At 25.0% G+C, this 22,022-nt stretch overlaps 1 protein-coding gene across 1 annotated transcript in view; it reads left to right on the forward strand.

Moving 5' to 3' along the window:
• The window catches only part of LOC132929003 (collagen alpha-1(V) chain-like), a 75,211-nt gene continuing 53,189 nt past the window's right edge, over positions 1-22,022 (forward strand). Inside the window, exon 1 of the mRNA XM_060994018.1 lies at positions 1-304. Coding sequence (XP_060850001.1) covers positions 193-304 — 112 coding nt within the window. The 5' untranslated portion in view covers positions 1-192. The remainder of the gene's footprint in view (positions 305-22,022) is intronic.

The following is a 22,022-nucleotide window of genomic DNA, read 5'->3' on the forward strand; positions in this document are numbered from 1 at the left end:
TATACATATATCAATATTCGTTTTCAATTTTCGTCCGACGAACGAACCAGTCCGCCGCGCGGTCGATTCACGTTCGACACGACACGACGAAGGGACGTCGACGGACGTTGTATTGTCGCCGCTACTTCCACACCGAACCGGTTGCGGTTTGCAGTCCTCCGCGAACGAAGGAGTTTGGCGCTCGACGATATTATGGCCCGAACGCCCGTCGTGGTTTTTGCACTGATCGCGGCTATCGGTCTTCTGCGAAACGCGGACGCGGCGGATCGCTGGGCACGGGTCGCTGACAGGACGACGACAAACGGTAAATGAACACCATTTCACAGATTATATACTTACTCGTAATAATATTACGATATCCGATGCGATTTATACCGAACGAAAGAAAACACTGACGTTTAAGAAAAATCGTATATATATATATAAAATAATATGTTATGACGTTGAAATTAAAAGTTATTATTTTAAAATAGCACCAAATTTTGAATAGAAACTGTTAAATATTTTACATCACGTCGAGACATTCTAGTCTTATTTTAGATTGTTGATATTGCACACGCTGCTTTGCATGAACTTTTAACGGTAGATAATTTACAATTTGTAGATTTCAGATTGTCGATAAAATGTCACACCCGTAACCATCCACTTATATCGTCAGTGATATTATTTTTTGCCATTACATAAATATAATATGTGTTCATCGTCACCCCTTGAACTAAACGCTATAATATGGTTATAGGAATACGTACTATATCTAATATTGGTCTTGCGTAGTTACATATTATACTACAACGGTGTTATTTATTTTTCTGAGGAATACTTTTTTTTGAGAAGAAGTAGAAGGAATGCTATTCAAAAAAATAAATGGTACTTTTTCATTTTCTCATTATACTACGGCTTCAACGAGCGTAGGTTAAACTACACAGACGACGCGGTAGACGATTTATAGTCAGCAAGCGTGGTTTTGAATAAATGTTAGCATTGTGTCCGCATATAGAATCGTTTTTCAGATGCGCGTTATTCATTCAACGTTATATTTAAATTTATGATCACAACTACACATCAGTACATCACGTGTATATTGAATTGAACGAGTCAATGACACCAAGTTTGTGCATTAAGCTGCTCTGTTTTTTCTTAAAGATCATGTAAAAATGTCTAGTTAACTTGTGCATTGAATATTATCATAAATCTTTGTATAATTTTAAATTAATTGTACTTAATTTTGGTTTCATGGTATTTGGGGGGAGGGTATTTATTTAGCCATATTATCAGAAAATGTTAGTTATTCAATAATCAATAATTAGAGGAAAAAATAGTATCAAAAAAAGATTTTCATAAAATGTTGGGTAGGTATAATAGTTAAGAGGAAGTAAAAAAAAAAAATTATAAAGTATCCTATTATCCAAAATTATGTATTTTATTAAATTTAGTACATATTAAATATTTATAAAAAATAATTTTTCTAACGATTTCTATAATATAACTAAAATAATATATGATTATTGGCTAGTATTAGGTATCTACATTCTTATTTCTTAGATATTGATAGTCAATTATACAAATCAACAAAAAATATGTACATAATTAAAATTGTAACTATAGGTTATATGGATATAAAAATACATATATTTTCAAAATCCTATACTAAAATTAGTTATTAAACTTATCTAAATAAGTTCACATACTTAATGATATATTTCAGTAGTTCAGTATCTTATTAATTTTTATAATAATCTATTACCTATATCAAAACTCAACTAACCAAACTAGCTAAATAATTTACAAATAGTATTCATTATATACATAAGTATTAATATTATAATTAGTAATTCTGATAATTGTAACTAATCAGTTTAAGAAATCTTTTTTCGTATATTTAATTTTACGAGTACTTATACTTATAGCAAACCAACTTATAGAAAAAATTATTTAAAATAAATATTTAACCTGCTTTTATCAAAAACATAAGTAAATTAAATATTATTTTGATTTTTTGTGTTTGAATAATTTGAAAATGCATTTTACGATCTAACGATAGAGTAATGAGTTATTATTATATCTGAAAATTAAATATAATTTTTTGTATCGTTGAATTTCTGGAAGGTTGCATGTGTGTGTTTTACTGTTTTTACTCTTAAATATCTCCTTGCACATAACGCTAAGTTTCCGGTGGTACATTACACAATATATTATGATTTTTTCCCGGCTTTATATATATTATAAACATAAATTCGAAAATGATTCATAAAAAACGTCTTAATGCTTACACCGAATCGCGCGAAATATGTTTTTGAATGTAACTAGCTTTATAGAGATATTAATGGTTATATTAGGTTTGTTGTGCGCTTTAAAAGTAAATAATTTCCAGTTGAAAAACTTTTCCCATATTATATTATAACATCAATTTAACGGGTCGTATTTATTATTATTACTATTATTATTTGCTGTGCCGTTTTCTATATTACCATACAATAATATATGTCTATTTCTCTAACAACAGATTTAATTATGTTGGTATAATAAACACTTGATATAAACATAATACAACACGGGAGATAATGATGACAATACACTATTGTTTTATCCTAGTATTTGAAAGAAAACTAGAAATCACTACCTGTCCTGAGAAATGCGAATAAATTGCGTTTAATTTAAATAATATCAATATTATGTACAATAACTAAAAAATAATAAATTGCCTTTTTTTTAACACCCTAACTTTTCATCATTGTTATATTCTATAGTATTTTGTAGACGTTATATCTATTTAAATTGTGTATATTGTAAAGAATATAGTATAATATATTTATTTTTAACTTTATTACTTATTTTAGATTAACATTGCATAAAAAAATATTACCCATTATTGTTCGTATCTATTAAATATTTCATATTTTTGATTCATATTTATTTTATCGCAATTGGTTAAAATAAAATAGGTTTTAAGATACTAATATTTTCTAGTTTGTTTTTTTTTTTTTAGTGGCCTTAAAATGTATATAGAAGGCAAAAACATTAATTTTAAGTAGAAATGAATGCGTTTCCAGTCATAGACCTCATTTAATCTACTTTGACTGGAATTCTGTTATATAGATTAAGATATAATAAAACATATTAAGGTGTGCCACGCTGTCTAATTATATAGTTATAACTTGTTTATATAGCTTTACAGTAGTGGCGTATTATAACCTTTCTTAAACTTATATATAGCTGTAAAATATTGATCATTCTATTATCTAATGTTCGATAATTCTGAGAAAAACATTATAAAGTAGCCATTTTTGTTTTTTTAACAATATATATATTTATCATGCTTATATTGTTTTATATTGGAATAATGAGCTTTTCTCAATTTTGACAACTTCAAATACTTGCAATTTCCGATAGATTCCATCATTCGATATGGTCTTTTCAAACTAGATTCATCATGTATAACATTACGAAAAAAAAAAAAATCAAATGCATCATTCTAAAACGATTAGTTTCATCACATCACTTCACTTCAGAAAGAGAAAATTTGAAAAAAAGAATAAAAGACTGAATAAAGTGACATCGTGAACAAACAAAATCGTTTGAAAATTCCAAGAGTTCAATAATGTGGTATAACGTTAGAACCCCCCCTTTATCTTCGTCTTATTAAATACTAATATTATTGCAGTACATCTGACCAATATTGTAGTAGCGTCGAGTGGAAGTGAATTTAATGTGATGAATTTTGTAACCATATCGACCTATGCGCGAGGACCTTTAATTATATATATCCAAGACAAGGACAAAACATCAATATATACATGGAATGCATATGATATAAGTATTATCACACATCGTTTAGCAATATTCGGCGACCGGTAAAAAATAAATCTAAAAGCAAAAACATTTCACTCGTCCGACCAGCCAAACGGCTATTGCGCTGTACGTATTACGACGCGGTGTAGGTATATACAATTATATATGGAGGCAGATAAATGATAATAATTTCTGGCATCCATGCCGCGTCGTCATCTTCGGTCGTTTGCTGTAGGTGGGTATTTTACTGTACGCGTGGCGCATACGTAATCGGGGCACTGAAAATCACCCCTTGGCCCGATCGTTTCACCCTGTGCCTAGATAGGACGTAATATCTCATTACCTTTGAGTAGGTGCCGCGTTGTCGTGCTAAAGTGTCATTTTGCCAGTCATTCGCCATTTCCTGCTCGTATACATTTATATAATAACAATATAATAGCATGTATAAACTGAATAATTCACTCAGCATGCTCTTCATAATTGTATATTTGTGTATTTTTCTGCTTAATCAAACTTTGATTTTTGAAATTTTTAAGTATACTTTTTTATGATAGGGCGGATAACAGCTAGATATTATTGGTCTCGAATATTATGGTTATGTTACGACATGACGTGTGTATTAATATAATTCCCACATGGTTACCCTTCTGGGAATTAGCAACAGAACCGTTAGCTTAACATCAGCGTCGTCAGACAATTGGTGCGTCTGCCGTCCATTGCGTCCCAATGACCCAATAAGTATATAAGTACACTTAAATACCATATTTTCAAATAATATTATATGATTTATTACGCTATTTAAAGGAGTTTCATGTCACTATAAATAAAATTTTTTCTAATTCTTTTCTGTCAATGTTAAAAAGGTGATTTTTTCTGTTAAATGTTGTTATCTTTAATTTTAATTTAAAGGAATAGTTTGTCGTGTATTAATCTTTATATACTATCCATGGATAATCATTTATGATGATTTTAAAAATGACAATTATCATAGTAAATATTATTGTATTAACATTTTATAATTTATAGAAAATGTCTGTGTATAATGATTAATGAGTAGATACTAAACTATAATATTACATACTGGTATATTTTATCTATAATCACATACAAACTATATTATTTTTCTAAAATTATAATCCTTATTTTGTAAATTTTAATAAATCAGAATTTGTATTTCAAAATATCAGAATCATATAAAACTAAAGGATAAAATGGTGAATGACTGAATAAGTTTAGTTAATGATTCGTGCGCATATATATACTGAAACGTAAATTTGTGTGTACGCACATTCGATCATTATAACAACTCAATGAATTTTAGATACACTTCGAAAAGTCGGTTTGTTATTACAATGAAAATAAAAGTTATACATTTTTATTTTTATTTATTTAAAGGACCACCCAACTCATCAAATTGTCTTTGGCTTAAATTATGGTAAATGCTATGACGAAAAAAATAATTTAACTAAAATTCGTTTGTGACAATCCGTTCGCTAATTACGGTAATTTTTAATATTGCGCGTTACGTCACAGAGTAGTTTTCGCCGTGGTGGTGGCCATATATAATACATTTATCCGTGTTTGGTTTAACGTAAAGTAACTGCTAATGAACTTATTTTTTTTTTCGAATCACCTAATCAAATATATTCAAGAGTACCTCATAATATTTTTATTCGTATAATTATATCACATTTTGATTTAATATTAATGAAATAATAACAAGTATATTATAAGCTAACCGCTGTCATAACTCGTATGACTACTGCTATATGTTTATTTTTAATTTATTTTAACCCACTTCTAATATTAGCTATGACTTGTTAAGACTAAAATGGCCAATTTAGGCGTCATAAATCTATAGGTACTGGTACACAATGTCACGGTCGTCAAAACAATTTTATACACGTTTACTACCGTGAATGTATGGTAAACTCGTAATATAATTTATTTAAGTGTTATTTTTTTCTAAAAGATTAAACCTAAATGTGATATAATTATACAAATGGATAGATTATGAGGTACTCTTGAATACATTTGGTTAGATTATTCGAACAAAAAATAAGTTCATTAGCAGTTACTTTACGTTAAACCAAAAACGGATAAATATTGCCACGTTTATTATACATGGCCGCCGTCGCGGCGAACAAATACGTGACATCATGCGCAATGTCAAAAATCACCGTGACTAGCGAACACATTTTATTTGTATTTTTATCCTAGTGTTAGACTCTATTCTATTTATTATGGTAATAAAATAATTATTGATTTTTTGAGTTTGATGGTGTCCTTTTATATTCTTTTTGATTTGAGGGGTTGGAGATAGCAGTAGTACCTACTGTGACAATACATTTTAGTTTAGTTTCTTGCATTTATTTTTACGTAGTTTATTTTAAAGTTGTATTTATCCCTATATTATAATGGTATTCCTAATAATTTTTAAAGTTCACGATAAAACACAACATTGTAAATTAAATACTTATATGTTCATAATTAACTTATTTCATATAAATAATTGCTAAAAACATAAGCTAGTAAATAGGTATATTTAAAATATGAAACATGACTAGCTAATTTGCAAATCAAAAATCTTCAGATACAAAAAATTGAAGAAACAATTATAGAAAGTTTTGTAAAACTAGTTGTTCTTTATGAATAGAAAATGTAACCAACTTCAAAGGAAGATAAGAAAAATTCACAGTTTTTGAAAGAAAATTCCTCTAGTTTGGGCAAAAAAATGAAAAAATGGGAGAGTACAAAGTGATAACGAATATAAAAATTAAAAACATTTTGGAAGAAGAAGACATAATCTAGACACTTAAAGGAAGAAGCATGATCTGGCTAGGGAAAAATAGCATATGAAATCGAAAATCATAATAAAATACACACTAAAATAGATATCATGAAGGTAAAAGACAAGTTGTTGGAAAAAAGATAGATAGACCGTCTTGAGTGAAGAAGAAGAGTATCAAATGTCCATATTGATTTAATAGTATCTATAGATACTTATACGTTTTTTATTCGTTATTGATTGGTTGATTCGTCTGTCAGAATAGTTATGAATATTATATATTAAAACTGTTACAGTATTAAAATAGTTTAACCATAGCTGTATATTATTATACATTATTGTAAATATTGATTTTTTTTTTGTGTCAAAAAACCTGCTACGATAACTGACATATATAAAGATGGTGGGCGTAGGAATTGTTTTGACTTGATAACAGCGATTTTTGGTATGATAAAAGAGGTGATGAATCATTATTATACATTTAGGCAGAAGTATATGTTATATTCTTTAATGCCAATATCGATGTTTTTTTAATTTATTTCTAACTTGAATTGTTCAACGTACAAATTCGACCAATCAATAAACATATTATTACTAATATTCATATAGTATACTGTATATAATATTATAAGTAATAATGCATCGACATTTTACAACACCAAAGCGTTCAAACCCACCGATCGCCATAGCTATATACTTATAAGAGTTATTATAATATTTCATGTTATATACTCTATATTGAATTCTAAACTGAAATAAACGATATTATTAAGAAAACCATGAAATGTTAACAATAAAACAAAAGAGTGTAGATAAATATCAAACAAACATTTTGCAAAATCTTTCTATTGGTGCATTGTCCCTTATGTCTAGACTTAGGCAACTTATAAACCATCCTGCATAATTCCATTTCTAAATACAAATAACTACTGAATATATATTATACTAAACATAAAATTGGAGAATATTATATGCTATAATTATATGTTCTTTAAAATATTAAAGATATATGTATATTAATGAAGCAAATGTATGAAATGCCACAACACTAGTTTATTTTTAACCGGAATTCAATATTTTTCTTTGAATTTACTTGGTAGTCATTAATACTTACTTAAAAATGTATTTCATCAAACTATGATCATAGAACAAATAGTTATATATTTTTAAATTTTTAGTGAAACAATGAAATTTATTGGTTATTAAATAATGTTCTACATTCTATTTGATCCAAGGAATTTGTTTGTTATTATTATTATTATCTATTAAGTGTACAGTGTACAAAAGTTTTATTTATAATGTGAAAATTTAAAACTAGGTTTTAATAGCATTAAAAAATAGGTCATTAATTGATTTCCTCAATCATTTCTCTTACCATAAAAAAAAGCAAATCAACAACTGTCGAAACATTTCTGAGTAATGCTTGTTAGCGTGATTTTATTAGAGCACCACTTATATTATCATTTTTTGAATACATTTAAAAATGATTTATTTTTGTAAACAATTTAATTTATTTATTTAAAAATAAAATAAAAATATTTATCATCATTCAAAAATGAAAATTCTAATATTATTTTAAAGAATTGAATAAACTATCTATTATAGGTAAGACTTTAAATTTAAGTTTACTGCGTTTAAGTTATCATAAAATATAACTCATTTGTCACCTCTTAATTTATTCTACTTTCAAACATTTAACTAAACTAATTTTAACTGTAAAACGTGAAAGCATTAAGAATGTATCTAAAAATATTTGTTTGTAAAACATCCAATTGTGGTCTAATTATTGTCGTTGATCTTATGTCATAGAAAATACGCTTTTTGAAATATCTTCCAAAAAGATATAAATTAAACTAAAATATTTTTTAGCAACACACACGCCATGCCCTACCTAATTAAAATCATCGAGATGAAAATAGTATCCACCTAAATATCTCTTTTAACATACAAAATATATGTATATATTAAAGTACACAAACCAATCCCTTAATATGTACTCATCATTTACTCATTGCATATTTTCTTTACAGATACCTGTTTCTACACTAACCTTTATATGTTGATGCGTACACATTTTACTCTATTTTCGTGTGATATACTGATATGTGATGTAAGAAATCTTTTATAGTTCTGTTTATTTTGTTTCAAAGGTCTTGTAAAATAAAAATAATAATACATATATCATTGGTTTTATACCCATCTTGTAAAATTTCTGGAATAAAACTATATTCGTGAGATTTTTTTATTCTTTGTCACTTTAAAACTGGAATACAAACAAGAATAAGTAAATTAATTTTGTGTTTGTTAAGTTTTAAAAAAAATGTGATATTTTCATAACTTAGCTGACTCACGATATTAAAATAAACTTTAAAAAACTTAGCTTTCAGCTAGAAATATTAAATGCAATTATTTGTTCTTTCATTTATGTGTAAATTATGTTTATAGAAATCAAATTTTAACAATAATTAACAATAATTATCTTCCAAAATCTAAAATACAACAAGTTTATTTTAATATACATCCACTTATACTTACTCTCATACTTCGCGATAAATATGCAAGAGGTTCTTTAGAGCACATTTATGTATACGCGAGTCAGAATCAATACATGATTTTTATACTGTAGGAAAAATCAATAAAATACTTAAATTCTAAAATACATATCACAATACCAAATTTTATCGATTGATATAATATGTAAATACTAATCACAAATAGAACTTTCTCCAATGTAAGTATTTTCAATGACCAATTAAATATAAAATAAGAAATAAAATTTTCACAATAAATAATAAACATATTATAGTCAAATCTTGTCCATGTTTGAGTTATACAATGTGTATTTTTGATCATTTCTAATAATTATATTTTTAAGAATTCACCTTTATATTAGTTACTAATTAAAAAGTATATACTTACATTATGCATAATATTTGTTTGATTATAACAAATTGAATACAACATTTTAAAATCGCAGTTTATTTTCTGATATTGGTCATATCTTGACAGAATTTCATAAAATATTTTTCGTATAATTTTTCAATGCTATACAAACTATATGATCAAAACAATGGACAATTAATTATCATTATATATTATTTAGTTATTAAAAGAGCTATTAACTTTTGAAAATGGGTTACAAATTTTAAAATTACAAGATTTGTAATTGTCCCATTAATCTAAATATACATTTAATTAAAAAAACTTTTTTTACCACCAACTATTTAAACAAAGTTCATTAAGTTGTTACAAATTTTAATAAATAATACAAATAACCATTTGCATGCTAAAAACTCAAAAAATATCGAATCTAAATAATATAATTAATATAATAAATCGTTTAGTACTTGTAAAGTAAATTATAATGCAATTATTTTGTCATAATTTGACAAGAAACAAAAATTTTTAAATGCTATTAGATTTTAACTCTACAACTAATTTAATTAATCTAAAACACTTAAAAAATTTAGTAAAAAAAATGTTTGCTTAAATCTTAACACACAAAAACTTAGGAAGTCATTGCTTTATAGTAGGTATCGAGTTTGAGGAGATCATTGCAATGGATATTACCTATGTTATATTATTTGAAATTAACGATTTATATGGCATACAAAAACTATAAATGTAAAATATGTAATAATAAACAGAACGGCAAAATTTAAATTCCATACAAATAATATTTATTAAGTTACAATAAATCGTTATCTTTTATTTACATATCCAATTTCAAAAACATTGTATCTTGGAAGTTCGTAAAAAAATTGTAATATGTATTTTTGGGTTGCTATAAGAAAAACTTATGAGAAATTGTGTATTAAATGTTTGTCTAATTGTTGCTGTACTATACACTGCAGTGTTCATGGTTATACGAGTAATTTTGTCGCTTGTATTATTATGGTTGATCAAGTTCCGCGCGAAATAATAGAAAATTTTCTCTCATTTGTTGTTTATGGCTGCAAGTATAAAAGCTCATAAATTAATTTTCGATATTTTGCTTAATTTTTATTCATTTTCACGTCTCATCAGCGACCATATATTTTTTATTTACATTAAAAAATAGAGATTATAATATTTATAGCAAAATGTTTCTGACACATTTTTATGTTTGTATTACTATTAACAATTATATATATATATATATATATATATATATATATATATATTATAATATAAGCACTATTATAGGAACATTAGTTTATGCACCATTATGTTTGCATGTTTCTAAAAAATAAAAATAAAAATTTAAGATTGTTACAAAATATCAAACGAAAGGAAAAACAACTATACAAATAAAACATGACATATTATGACGATCCTTTATTGTATTGGTAATGTTTCCGACACATTGTTTAGTATTCTTTTGTTCTCGAAATTTCCTTATTTTATTTTTTTTAAACGTTCATGGTAAGCAAACTACTTGTTTTTGTAGACATATACAAACAATTAATATTGTTACATTATAGAGGACTTGGTTAAAAAAAAACAGACACGAGTCAATTATTACTTCTAAAGTTCGGTGTTACGTCAAAATATTTCAGTAATAGCGTCCTGGTCACTTTATCGCTCGCTCGTCATGTTATCGCAGTATATAGATAACAGTTTAACTAGTAAAAAGTTTAACTTTTTCATATTCCAAAAATAAAGCGTAACAGGAAATACCGGTCCTAATGTTACGACGTTCCAGAAATGGGCAAATAAAAACTATCGAGGCGATGGAAAAAATGAATGAAACATTCAAAAATTTTTATTTAACAAATTATTCTATTATAGGAATTATAACATATCATGTATGCCTAAATAAATATTTTTACTGTAATTATTTTTAAATTTTATTTTAGAAGCAAAATTGTACATGACATTTTGAATTACTCGAAGCGCAGAAGGACAATTATCAAGTTTAAATTAAAACATACTATTTAAAGAATAAAAAAAAAGAAATATATGCTTCTTCTGATCCAAAATTTCTTATCGACTTTTAAATACATATCGAATACAAAAATACAATAAGTGATACATTTTTTACACTAAAATAGTATTAATTATAACAGTCATAATGATAGACTTTTAGATTTTAAGCTAAAGCTAATTCAAAATATCAAAGAAAATACGTGAACCATGGTTTGAAGATAGAAAATTCTCATGTTAACTTCATAATTTTAATTAATACATTTTAATCATAACATTAAGCTAATTATTCAAATGTAGTATGAATTATATATTATACCATTCTGTATCCAAAAAAAAAAAAAGAAATAAACAAACATATTTAATACATTTTTCTTTTATTTAACATTTTCTTTAAATTAAATCAGAATTTTACCAACATCATGAAAATATTTGATATAATTTAGTCAATTATTTCAATTGTATACGTGGATTGTTAGAATTTATTGTCCGTCATAGAAGTAGAAGAGTCGTCTTTTTATTTTTAATTGATACATGTAATTATTACTCAATGTCAGAACAGGATATTCCACGAACAAACAAATAACTCAATTCAAGTCAGCATAATTGTTTTGATCCTATGCTAAGTGCACTCTATTCATCGATCTGGAAATGAATCAACGTATTAGGTAAAAAATTTAAACAGTTTTAAAATTAAAAAATATACTGCCGATTTTGAACAACTTAAGAACGTATTTTCAGCACATATTTATTTTGTCATTATATATTATAGTGACAAAATGCGATAATTTCGTATTTGCAAATTTGCAATATTTCTAATACAATATAATTACTACGATCTAATTGCCACAACATTTTGATGTAGATTCTATATTAGTTATTAATTATTTATAATAGTGTGACAAAGTTATTATAAATGATGCAATGGACGATATTGACTTTAAAAAAAGTTACTTGAAGAAACAATCTATTAACACATTTACACAAATAAACAAATAATTTTTTTCTTTCCTTAAATACACGTCAGGAATTGAACGGTTATTATGTATTAAAAACAAATTATGACAGGAGAAATCAGTATAATTTAGTATAAATTAACTTAGCAATTATTGCTAAATGTGGGCACTGTTCATAGCCACAATCAAATGTTCAAATATTAGTAGAAAATATAATTTTTAAGTGGAAGACGCAGAAAGTCTAACTTTGTCAAAACTTTTTTGACAGATAAATGGAGTCATTCAGTTTTAAATAGTTTCAGTTTTCTACTTTCTGTCTTGCTGCCATCAACAGAATTGCCCAACTTGTCAAATTTGATTTATACGCTGATGACTTCAATATTTACCACCTGATTATTGACATTAAGCAATGGCTAGTTAAGTTAGACATTAACGTTGAATACATCTTTAATAGTAACGTAAAATATCAAACGATGCAGATACATCATTTTACAGGTGTAAAATATATGCATGTTACATTTAACTCGTTATCTGATAAAAATAAGTTGTCAGACAAAAAAGTTATCAAAGATCAAACAAAATATGTACAATTGTTCGGTTCTCAGTACTTGATTTATGATTTTGATACGGCTTGAAGTTCTTTATCTGAGGCTGAGATAATTTCATCGAATTTATTATTTCATGTTAAGATGGCATGTATCAACTATGTATAACAATTTGAGATTTTTAAGCAATTTAGTTTTTTAACAATAGATAAGTATTTATACATTTGAACCGGTGCAGAATATGGTAGGCTGAAACATAAGTATATACAAGACCCAAAATTTCTTATTATAAAGATAAATAATTTATAGAATTAGATAAAGCGATGAAACAAATTAAAAACCAAGAAATAAGTCTTCACTTCAGCCACAGAAAAAAAGCAGCTCTTCATCAGGGTGCAATTTTTCTAAAGAGGTAACTGCAAATTTGGTTTTGTGATAATAAAAAAAATGTTTACTATAATTGTTATTCTATTCATCTATCCACTATCATAGTGGCAATAATTGTACAGATGTCAAATAATAATAATAATAAATGTATAATTGTTCAATTGTTCAATTATTAAATACCATATATTATATTAGACCCCCAGATTTAAGAATTGTCGTTATTGACCAATTAAAGATGAAAATGATAGTAAAAACACTTTTTTAACAAATTCCCTATACATACAAATAATTTATTGAATTATTGACAGAATTTCCCAGTTATTTACGATTTTTCTTAACTAAAATATTTGACCGTAACATTATGACATTTATAAGATCCACTATTGTATTACATTACTTCATATTTTTCAGTAATATTTTAGCTGAACATTTTTTTTATAGTTACAAAAAATTGGCAAGGATGATGATCATTTATAAAATTAAAGTGCCCATTTGTGATATTTATATGATATACATAAAATATTAATCAAATAGGTATATTATACTAAAATGGGATCATATAAGAACCCTTTCTAAAAATTAAATATAATTAATTAGTAGATCACACAAAACACAAATGATGAAATGCAATTATAGTGATATTTAAAATCTTTAATTTATTGTGGACTATAGAACAAGGTACATTTATACCTATTTTATGTTAACTTCTAACCAATGGTTTAATACATTTCTAATTATTTTTTGGAATAAAACTTATTAATGCGTTTACTTTACAGTAAGTTTTTAAAATTTACATATTGTTATTCAATGAATTTAAATTGTTGAATAAAATATATAATTTAGTGTTAATTATCTTATTGGTGTTTTCAATTTTCAGACGAAATAACTTAATCAAAGTAAATTTAAATAATATGTAATATTAAAATTAGAAAAGTTGCTAAGTGACTAAGGAAATTATCATGATTACTTACTATCATGGTTTTAGATTAGTATTTTAATGAGTTTTAACTTTTGTAATTTGTAAAAAACACCCAAAATCTAATAGATGCTTAAATATTTTAGTATTTTATAAACAGTATATCATTATAATAATGTATAGTTATTATAACGATCATATAAACAAAAATTTTTTTTGACGTTTATTGATATATTTCCGTATTATCTAAATTCTAAAAAAATAAAATTTCATTTATTTATGAAAACTTATATTAAATAAATATGTCATTAAAACTAATGTTATTAATATATCAATATGATATAATCTAAGACAGTATTAATTATAATGTTATAATATTATAACTAGTAAATATTTGTTTTTATGAGCGGTATGTGAGAAAAATGTATTATATAATTTAACTAAAATTTAAAAATATTTATGCATGGAAACAATTTTAATTTTTAAAATATAAACTCTTTGGCCAAAATTGTGTTTTGTGATGTAAGTTCACCAATTCCGTCCGATTTATACCAATTAAATCTTACTATAACAATTAAATTCAATACCAAATGCAAGTTAATCATTCTACTTCTTTTTTAATTAGAGCATCAATAGTGATTATTTGATGTTTAAAATGTATTAAGTACAGACTAAATCAGCAAAGAATAAAAGTAAATGCAGTATTCCTAATTTAAAAATAATCGAATAGTTCAGATGTTGCAACAGTATATCGTATAAGTATCATTAAGAAAAAATAACACGGTACAAAAATAAAAATGTAATTCTTATACCTATTAATACATTATCCAAAAAATATCATTTTTTTTTTATTTTTATTTGGTATAAACCATCTACACAGTTTAGTACAAAGAGCTTATGTGATAACAGTAAAAAAAAAACATTACATGATAGGTATGATTTAAGCAGCCACCCATTAGTTGCTCTTGACTAAATTATTAAAATTTTTCTTTTTTATTACATTTTTTTTTTTTTTTTTTAATTTAGTTTTATTGTATGAAAAAGTTAAACATTAAAGTTTTGTTGTAGATCGCGGCACCACTTCCTTTTTAACCTTCGGGTAGGATTACCTGGTAATGTGAGGACGGAAAGGTCTTTTATGAGAGGATTATGATGAGATTGAAGTCTTTTATGGAAACGAGTGTAAAAAATACGTGCTTCCTCTTCTATAGTTCTAATATGGAGATCTTTGTGGAGAGTTTGGTTAGAGATAATATGGAGCATTTGATAAACGTCGGAGAGATATATTTTGAAAAGTTTGGATTCGGTTAGTGTTAGATTTTTTAGCCGCTCCCCACAGTTGAAGACCATACGTCCACATGGGTTTAAGAAGAGATTTATAGATTAGTAGTTTGGTATTTATAGTGGAGAACTTATTTTTAGTTAAGAGAGGTCCAAGCATACGCAATCGATTATTTAATTTTCTGAATTCAATTTCAATTCATTCAAGGAGTGTAAAAACATTTATTATTTTTAGATTGTATAATATAATTATCACTTGTGGTCTTTTAAAATCATAATTCAATAGTTGAATACATTAAATAACATCACGAATAGCAATTATTAATTAGAATCTAATAAATACTTACCATTTTAATTAAATTACTCCATGTTTATTAATCTTCGAATAATTTTAGCCTCCCATGTTAAAATGTATTTTGGATTCAGCCCACCACCATTAAAAAGTTGTATACCACTGTATAAAATTACGTTGACTGTAAATGTAACACGAACCACTGACATAAAGATCAATTTGTCCAAATTAGAGCTTGACTGTTTAAATTTAATCGTGACATGTGCAAATACTTTCTTAAAAAATGTATTTTCCAACACTTGCTTCTTTGGCCTTAATTCCTTTCATAAATCTTTGAACATTTATTTTAATTGCTGTTCAGAAAAGTACTTACCTACCATAATATCTTGACGTCATTCGGATGGACCATAAACCTTACTTTGATTAATTTAACTATTTGCAGTAAAACAAAATTCTAAACCAAATGCAAATTGTCTAGTCAACATAATATACCAATAAAAACTTTTTAAATGATTGTATAAATAATATTATATCACAGCAATGTTACAACGATATATTATATTATATTATTTTTATGTGTTTTAAACATTTTAACTACGCCGTATTATGATGATAGAAAAAATAGTCCATACATACTTTTGATATTTGTCCATATTAGTTTAATGTTTGAATTAAATATTTACTTTAATATTCAATTACATGAAAAATTATTAAACCTAATTATTACACCAGAATATGTTTCATTATGTAACCGAGTTTAATGTTGAAAGGGAAACGATTCCCCCATTTTAAATTTATTTCGAATATTATTTTAATATTTAAAAACAATAATGTATTGTAAATTGCTATTATTAACCTCTAATTAGTTCTACGAATGTTAAACTTAAGTGCATTTAAAAACTCTTAAAAAGGATTAAAATATTTTTTTCGTATATATTTATAATTTATACTAAATTTGCCCTACATTGAAGTTTTGTCAAAACTACTATCGACTCTAATACTCAGTTATATTTTTACTTTAAAAGCTAAGTTATTTAATCAATTGTTATACTTTGTATAGATTTAACTAATTGTAAATTGTTTTTTTTCCATGTAATTTCGTTGAATCGTTAATCAAGCATGGAAATATCTAATGGATTGGAAAAAGCATTAAGTTATGTTTTTTTTATTTATTACTTCAGAACATTTAATACTAAAACAATTGAAATAGAAAAACTTATAAAATATTAAACTTAATGTTTTTAAATTAGGTAGGTTGTAATTTTTTTTTATCTAAATCAAATGTAGACTAAAATGAAAAAAGTTGTTTACTAATGCACTATTACAGAATCTTCATTCAAAAAAAAATAATTACTCAACTATTTGTTTACGACACTTTTAAATATTTGGAAAATTCGTTTCATTGTTTCATTTCTACTGAAATTGTGTATTTTTAAAATATGATTAAAGTAAATTAACATTATATTAATATCAAAGTATTCTGGGATTTCCATCGAGTTTTGGTTCGGTCAAAACAATAATCAAAACAACATCTATTGTTATAATACTATCATTTTTGACGATATAATTACTTATAGGTACTTATCTGTTATAAAAAAAATGGCTGGGAAAATTAATCTAATAACAAATTGATTAAAATAAGTGATATTTTTCAAATGTATAAAAACATTTCTTATTGTAGATTGATCAATGAACCATCTTTAATTTCATTTTCATATACCGCCTATAAACTGTTTTCAAATAAAAATAAACTTTTACTATATAAAAATAAAACAAATATATAACATAATATGTAATAATTATATAATATCTACATGGTTTTAATCCTGAACATTATTTAAAATGTATTTTTTTTTTTTTTTTATAAATATGGAGTCAAAATACAAAATAGTAAAAAGTCCTTTAAGTGGACGGTATAACCGCATGTGTTGTCTCTGTCTTACTTACATACAATATGGACAATATTCGTTCACCAGAATTCATTTTGTGATGTTAGCTTTTAATATTAGAGTAAATTTTTTTATTATTTAATTTAATGGTAAGAATATTATCTAGGAAATATCATAGGCTTTTAATGATATTATTATTTTAAAGTGAGTTATGAACATTTTAAAGTTGTAATATTTTACATAGCTATATAACTCACTTTAAAACGATAATATATTCTTTCTTTTAAATTTGATAATAGGTAAATTTACTCTTATATTAATGCTAACATCACAAAATGTATTCCGTTGAACGCAAATTGACTATGATGTACGTTAGTAAGACAGAAACAACATCACATGCGGGTTTATCGTCCTCTTAATAAATAATTTATTTTACTTATGTACCTACTAATGTAGGTTAATAACTTTTGTTGTTGAAGCAATGACCGTTAACAGTTAATAAAAAAATAAAAATATATTCATTATTATGAAATAAAGCATCGGTTTTTTAATATTTTTGACATACGTGCGATAGTACATATTATTAATAAATATATTTTATAAACAATATAAAAATTGTTTCGTTTATTGTACAATTATTATTAAGTATTTAGTAAACCCAAGCATGTTTCAATGGTTTGTACCCTATATAATAACTATTTGAAAAATAAGATTTTATCAACAATATAATACATATTTTTGATAATTACTATAATTATGTCTTATTGTCTTATTTACAAAGGAGGGTAATTTAATAGAAAAAGTAACTTGAGTTTGTTAAGTACCTATACTTAAATCAACATAAAGAACGTTAATTTATCTATCAGTAATAAATAACAAACAATATATGTACCTACCTAATATATAATAGTTAAATGGATTAATTTTAAATAATAACTAAATATTTTGTTGACAATTTATTCTACTATTTACTTTCACTGTATACAGTAGCAGTAAATGTTTAAGTAATTTAGAACACGTTTATTTTAAGTCATTAAATCAAGCAATACTGATTTGTTTATTTTTTATTTAAAATCATTCTATACAGCGTAATTGAAACAGAAAAATAATTGATTCATTAGTTTTAACTTTATAGTTGAAAATAAATATTTAAATATGATTTCAATATAACGTAAGTATTATTTTTTAACTTACCCTTTTTAATTGAGTTAAAGTTTAAAGAAATTAACTTCTTGACTACCTACTAAATGATCCAATGCCTTGGACAGTCGTAATTTGCAGCTGTTTAGATTCTATTTCGTTGAAAATGTCACTATTAAAATACTAGTGTAAAATACATTATACATACATCCGTTTGGGCAAGCACGTCGTATATAGAGTTTCGGTCATATTAATAAGCAAGTATCAAATACCCGAGCTGAATAAATATAGTAATAGATTAGACACACGTGCGCTAGACTGTTTACATAATACATTGTACCAAAAGCAATATGAAATTGCCCGTATAAGATGGACGATGGTTTTTATCTTAGAGGGTCCGATAAAAAAAGTAATTTCAAAGATGGACAACCAGGTTATGAAGTTTATTAAGAACTCAGTTTACGGATTTATTAAATCATTTTTAGAATTTTTTAGTCCTATGTAAAAATATATAATTGAAGTCAGTATACGGGTTATTATATTATGTAATCCATTTTTTAGTAAATATCTAGGTATATTACCCGTGTAGTGATGTGTACAAATTTCTTAATTCTGTAGTAACGGAAAAGTAGTTTTGGAACCATCTATTCCTTCGGTAAAAATATTTAAACATGATTATTGTAATATACTTCTCTAACAATGTATCACTTAAATCTGATAATTTTAAACAAAATATTTGTATTATCTACCTCAATTTTTAAATTCTATATGACGTAGTGTTACACATTTTACACGTTGAAGGGCAAGGGATTTTTATTACAGTTAATTTATTTTGCCACGAGATCCAAATTTGAGTCTCAAAAAATGAAAAAATAAGATAAAAAGAAAGTGAAATCCATAGTCAATTTTCACGACACAACTCACAATATCTGTACGACTATAGTACTAATGGTACTATACCATCGAATAATTATATGTTATTCTGTGACAATGATTTAATAAGCGAATAAGCGATACCTTTGATTGAGCCTAATTTATCGGTACTTTTTCATTGGATTCGAATACTATACAGTGTTGCCACATAATTTTGGTATTTTTAGCAAAGAAATAATTTAATTTGTTTTTGTTATGAATTTTTTTCTATATAAACATTGTTTTAAGTAAATTCTCAATCTCAATTACTAAAAAATTAATAATGTTTAACAAATGTTCTAATGACAATAAATTAATAATTGTAATAATATTATGTAAAATAAATATTATCATCCATGTGATGTATGATAAGAATGTTCGTTTTTTTTTTTATCTTTTTGTTTGTCAAATATATTCATTTTAAGAATTATTATATATTATTATTTATTGTATATAATTAAGATTTTTATTTTATTTGATGATTTCTATATATAAATTTAAATATATAAATATTATTTTCAATTGGGCTTATGAAGTAAATGAACTTGTAACATGTTACTTTTAGCTGTACCTACATAAACAAAAAAAATTTTAACCCAATACTGGAATTTCATTTATGAAGATGTTAATACTCGAATGGTCAAATTTAAGTTTCAAGTTGACAGTAATAAAATTAATTATTTAGTGAATGATTCCGTACGATCATGAGATCTATTTTTAGATCGAATTGTGGTCAACATGTTAAAACAAGAAACTATAAATTCATGGATTTAAAGGTACTATTTAAATAAAAATATTTTTATAATAAAATATCATAATATGCAACATACTTAAACAATAACTTTCGACTATAGATTTATTAACCTTATGATATTCTTACATTTTAATCTATTATACACGTAAAATGCCTACGTGATTTATAAAATAATTAAATTATATATAGGTATAGGTACTATTTTATTTTAGTAGAAATATCTTTCAAAAAAATAAATTTTAGAACTTTAAGTTTATACAATTGTTTTTCTACTTAATTTAATAGTGAATATGTTTAAAAAGTTATTGTTTGATTGATATAAATTGTAAAAAATTTGTCCAATAATCTCTGACGTTTTAAATGTTATACACTGCGTGTGGTCATAAATAGTGTTATGAATGTTATGATAAACTACTGTCAGTTAAATTAAATACTGTCACAAGTTTTATTCCGCACGGGTGGGCTTCATAAAGAGCATGTAAAATACTCTTTGATTGTTAGACTATTGAATTTATTTTGCAATAAGAAACTTATTTGTTGTATTCAAATTTACTCCAAAAGAAGGAATCTTTGAATTATAGTACAGCGCTTAAGATATTATTTTATATAGGTACCTGTGACTAAAGTTTAATTTATATTTCGTAAAACCATCACTTAACTATTTATCGAATTCTCGAGATTATGCATTACGCATTTATTCATAATCTAGGAAATCAATAAATTAAGTTTGATATCACTAATCTTTTTTTTTTTAAATTTAAATTATTACAATATTAAATGATCAATACAAATAATAAAATAATATTTTTTTAAATTGATTTAAAAAAAAAAACCCCATTTAATTCAAAAGTTATATTTTTATATTCTACTATCTTACTGTTTATTTTGCAAACATGCTTGTATGTATATACTTCGAAAACATATTACTTATCTAATATAAATAGATTTATTTTTATATTTTTATAGCACAAAATAAAATGTCACATAAAGTTTTAGATTAATAAATATCGTTACTTTTATTATTGCCGTAACATTTAATAAGTTTACTGCAAAAGTATATATTTTAACTTTTAAATGAGAGTGTTTGTATAACACAAACGTAGTCTGAAGGTATATTATTATACATATTACAATTAAATAACTATAGTAAATTATTAACCCATGTATCAGCGTAATATCGAGATTACGAAAATGTATTGTAAATATCTAAACGTTATTTTTTTTTAAACCATTCAATAATATATTATTAATATATAAAGTTATTTATATTTAAAAGAAAATGATAAACAATTTTTTTTTAAATTTATTGGAATGTATTACGTCTATAGAGAACGTTATGCAATTATCATTCATGAACTTCGAACTTATTCTATTTTCGACTATGTCAAAATGAAATAGTTCATCACACAAAATCAAATGAGCGAACAATGATATCCGTTATGATTACATAACCTTTATAATATGTTTT

The sequence above is a fragment of the Rhopalosiphum padi genome, chromosome 4, assembly GCF_020882245.1.
Source record: "Rhopalosiphum padi isolate XX-2018 chromosome 4, ASM2088224v1, whole genome shotgun sequence".
Taxonomy (NCBI): Eukaryota; Metazoa; Arthropoda; class Insecta; order Hemiptera; family Aphididae; genus Rhopalosiphum; species Rhopalosiphum padi.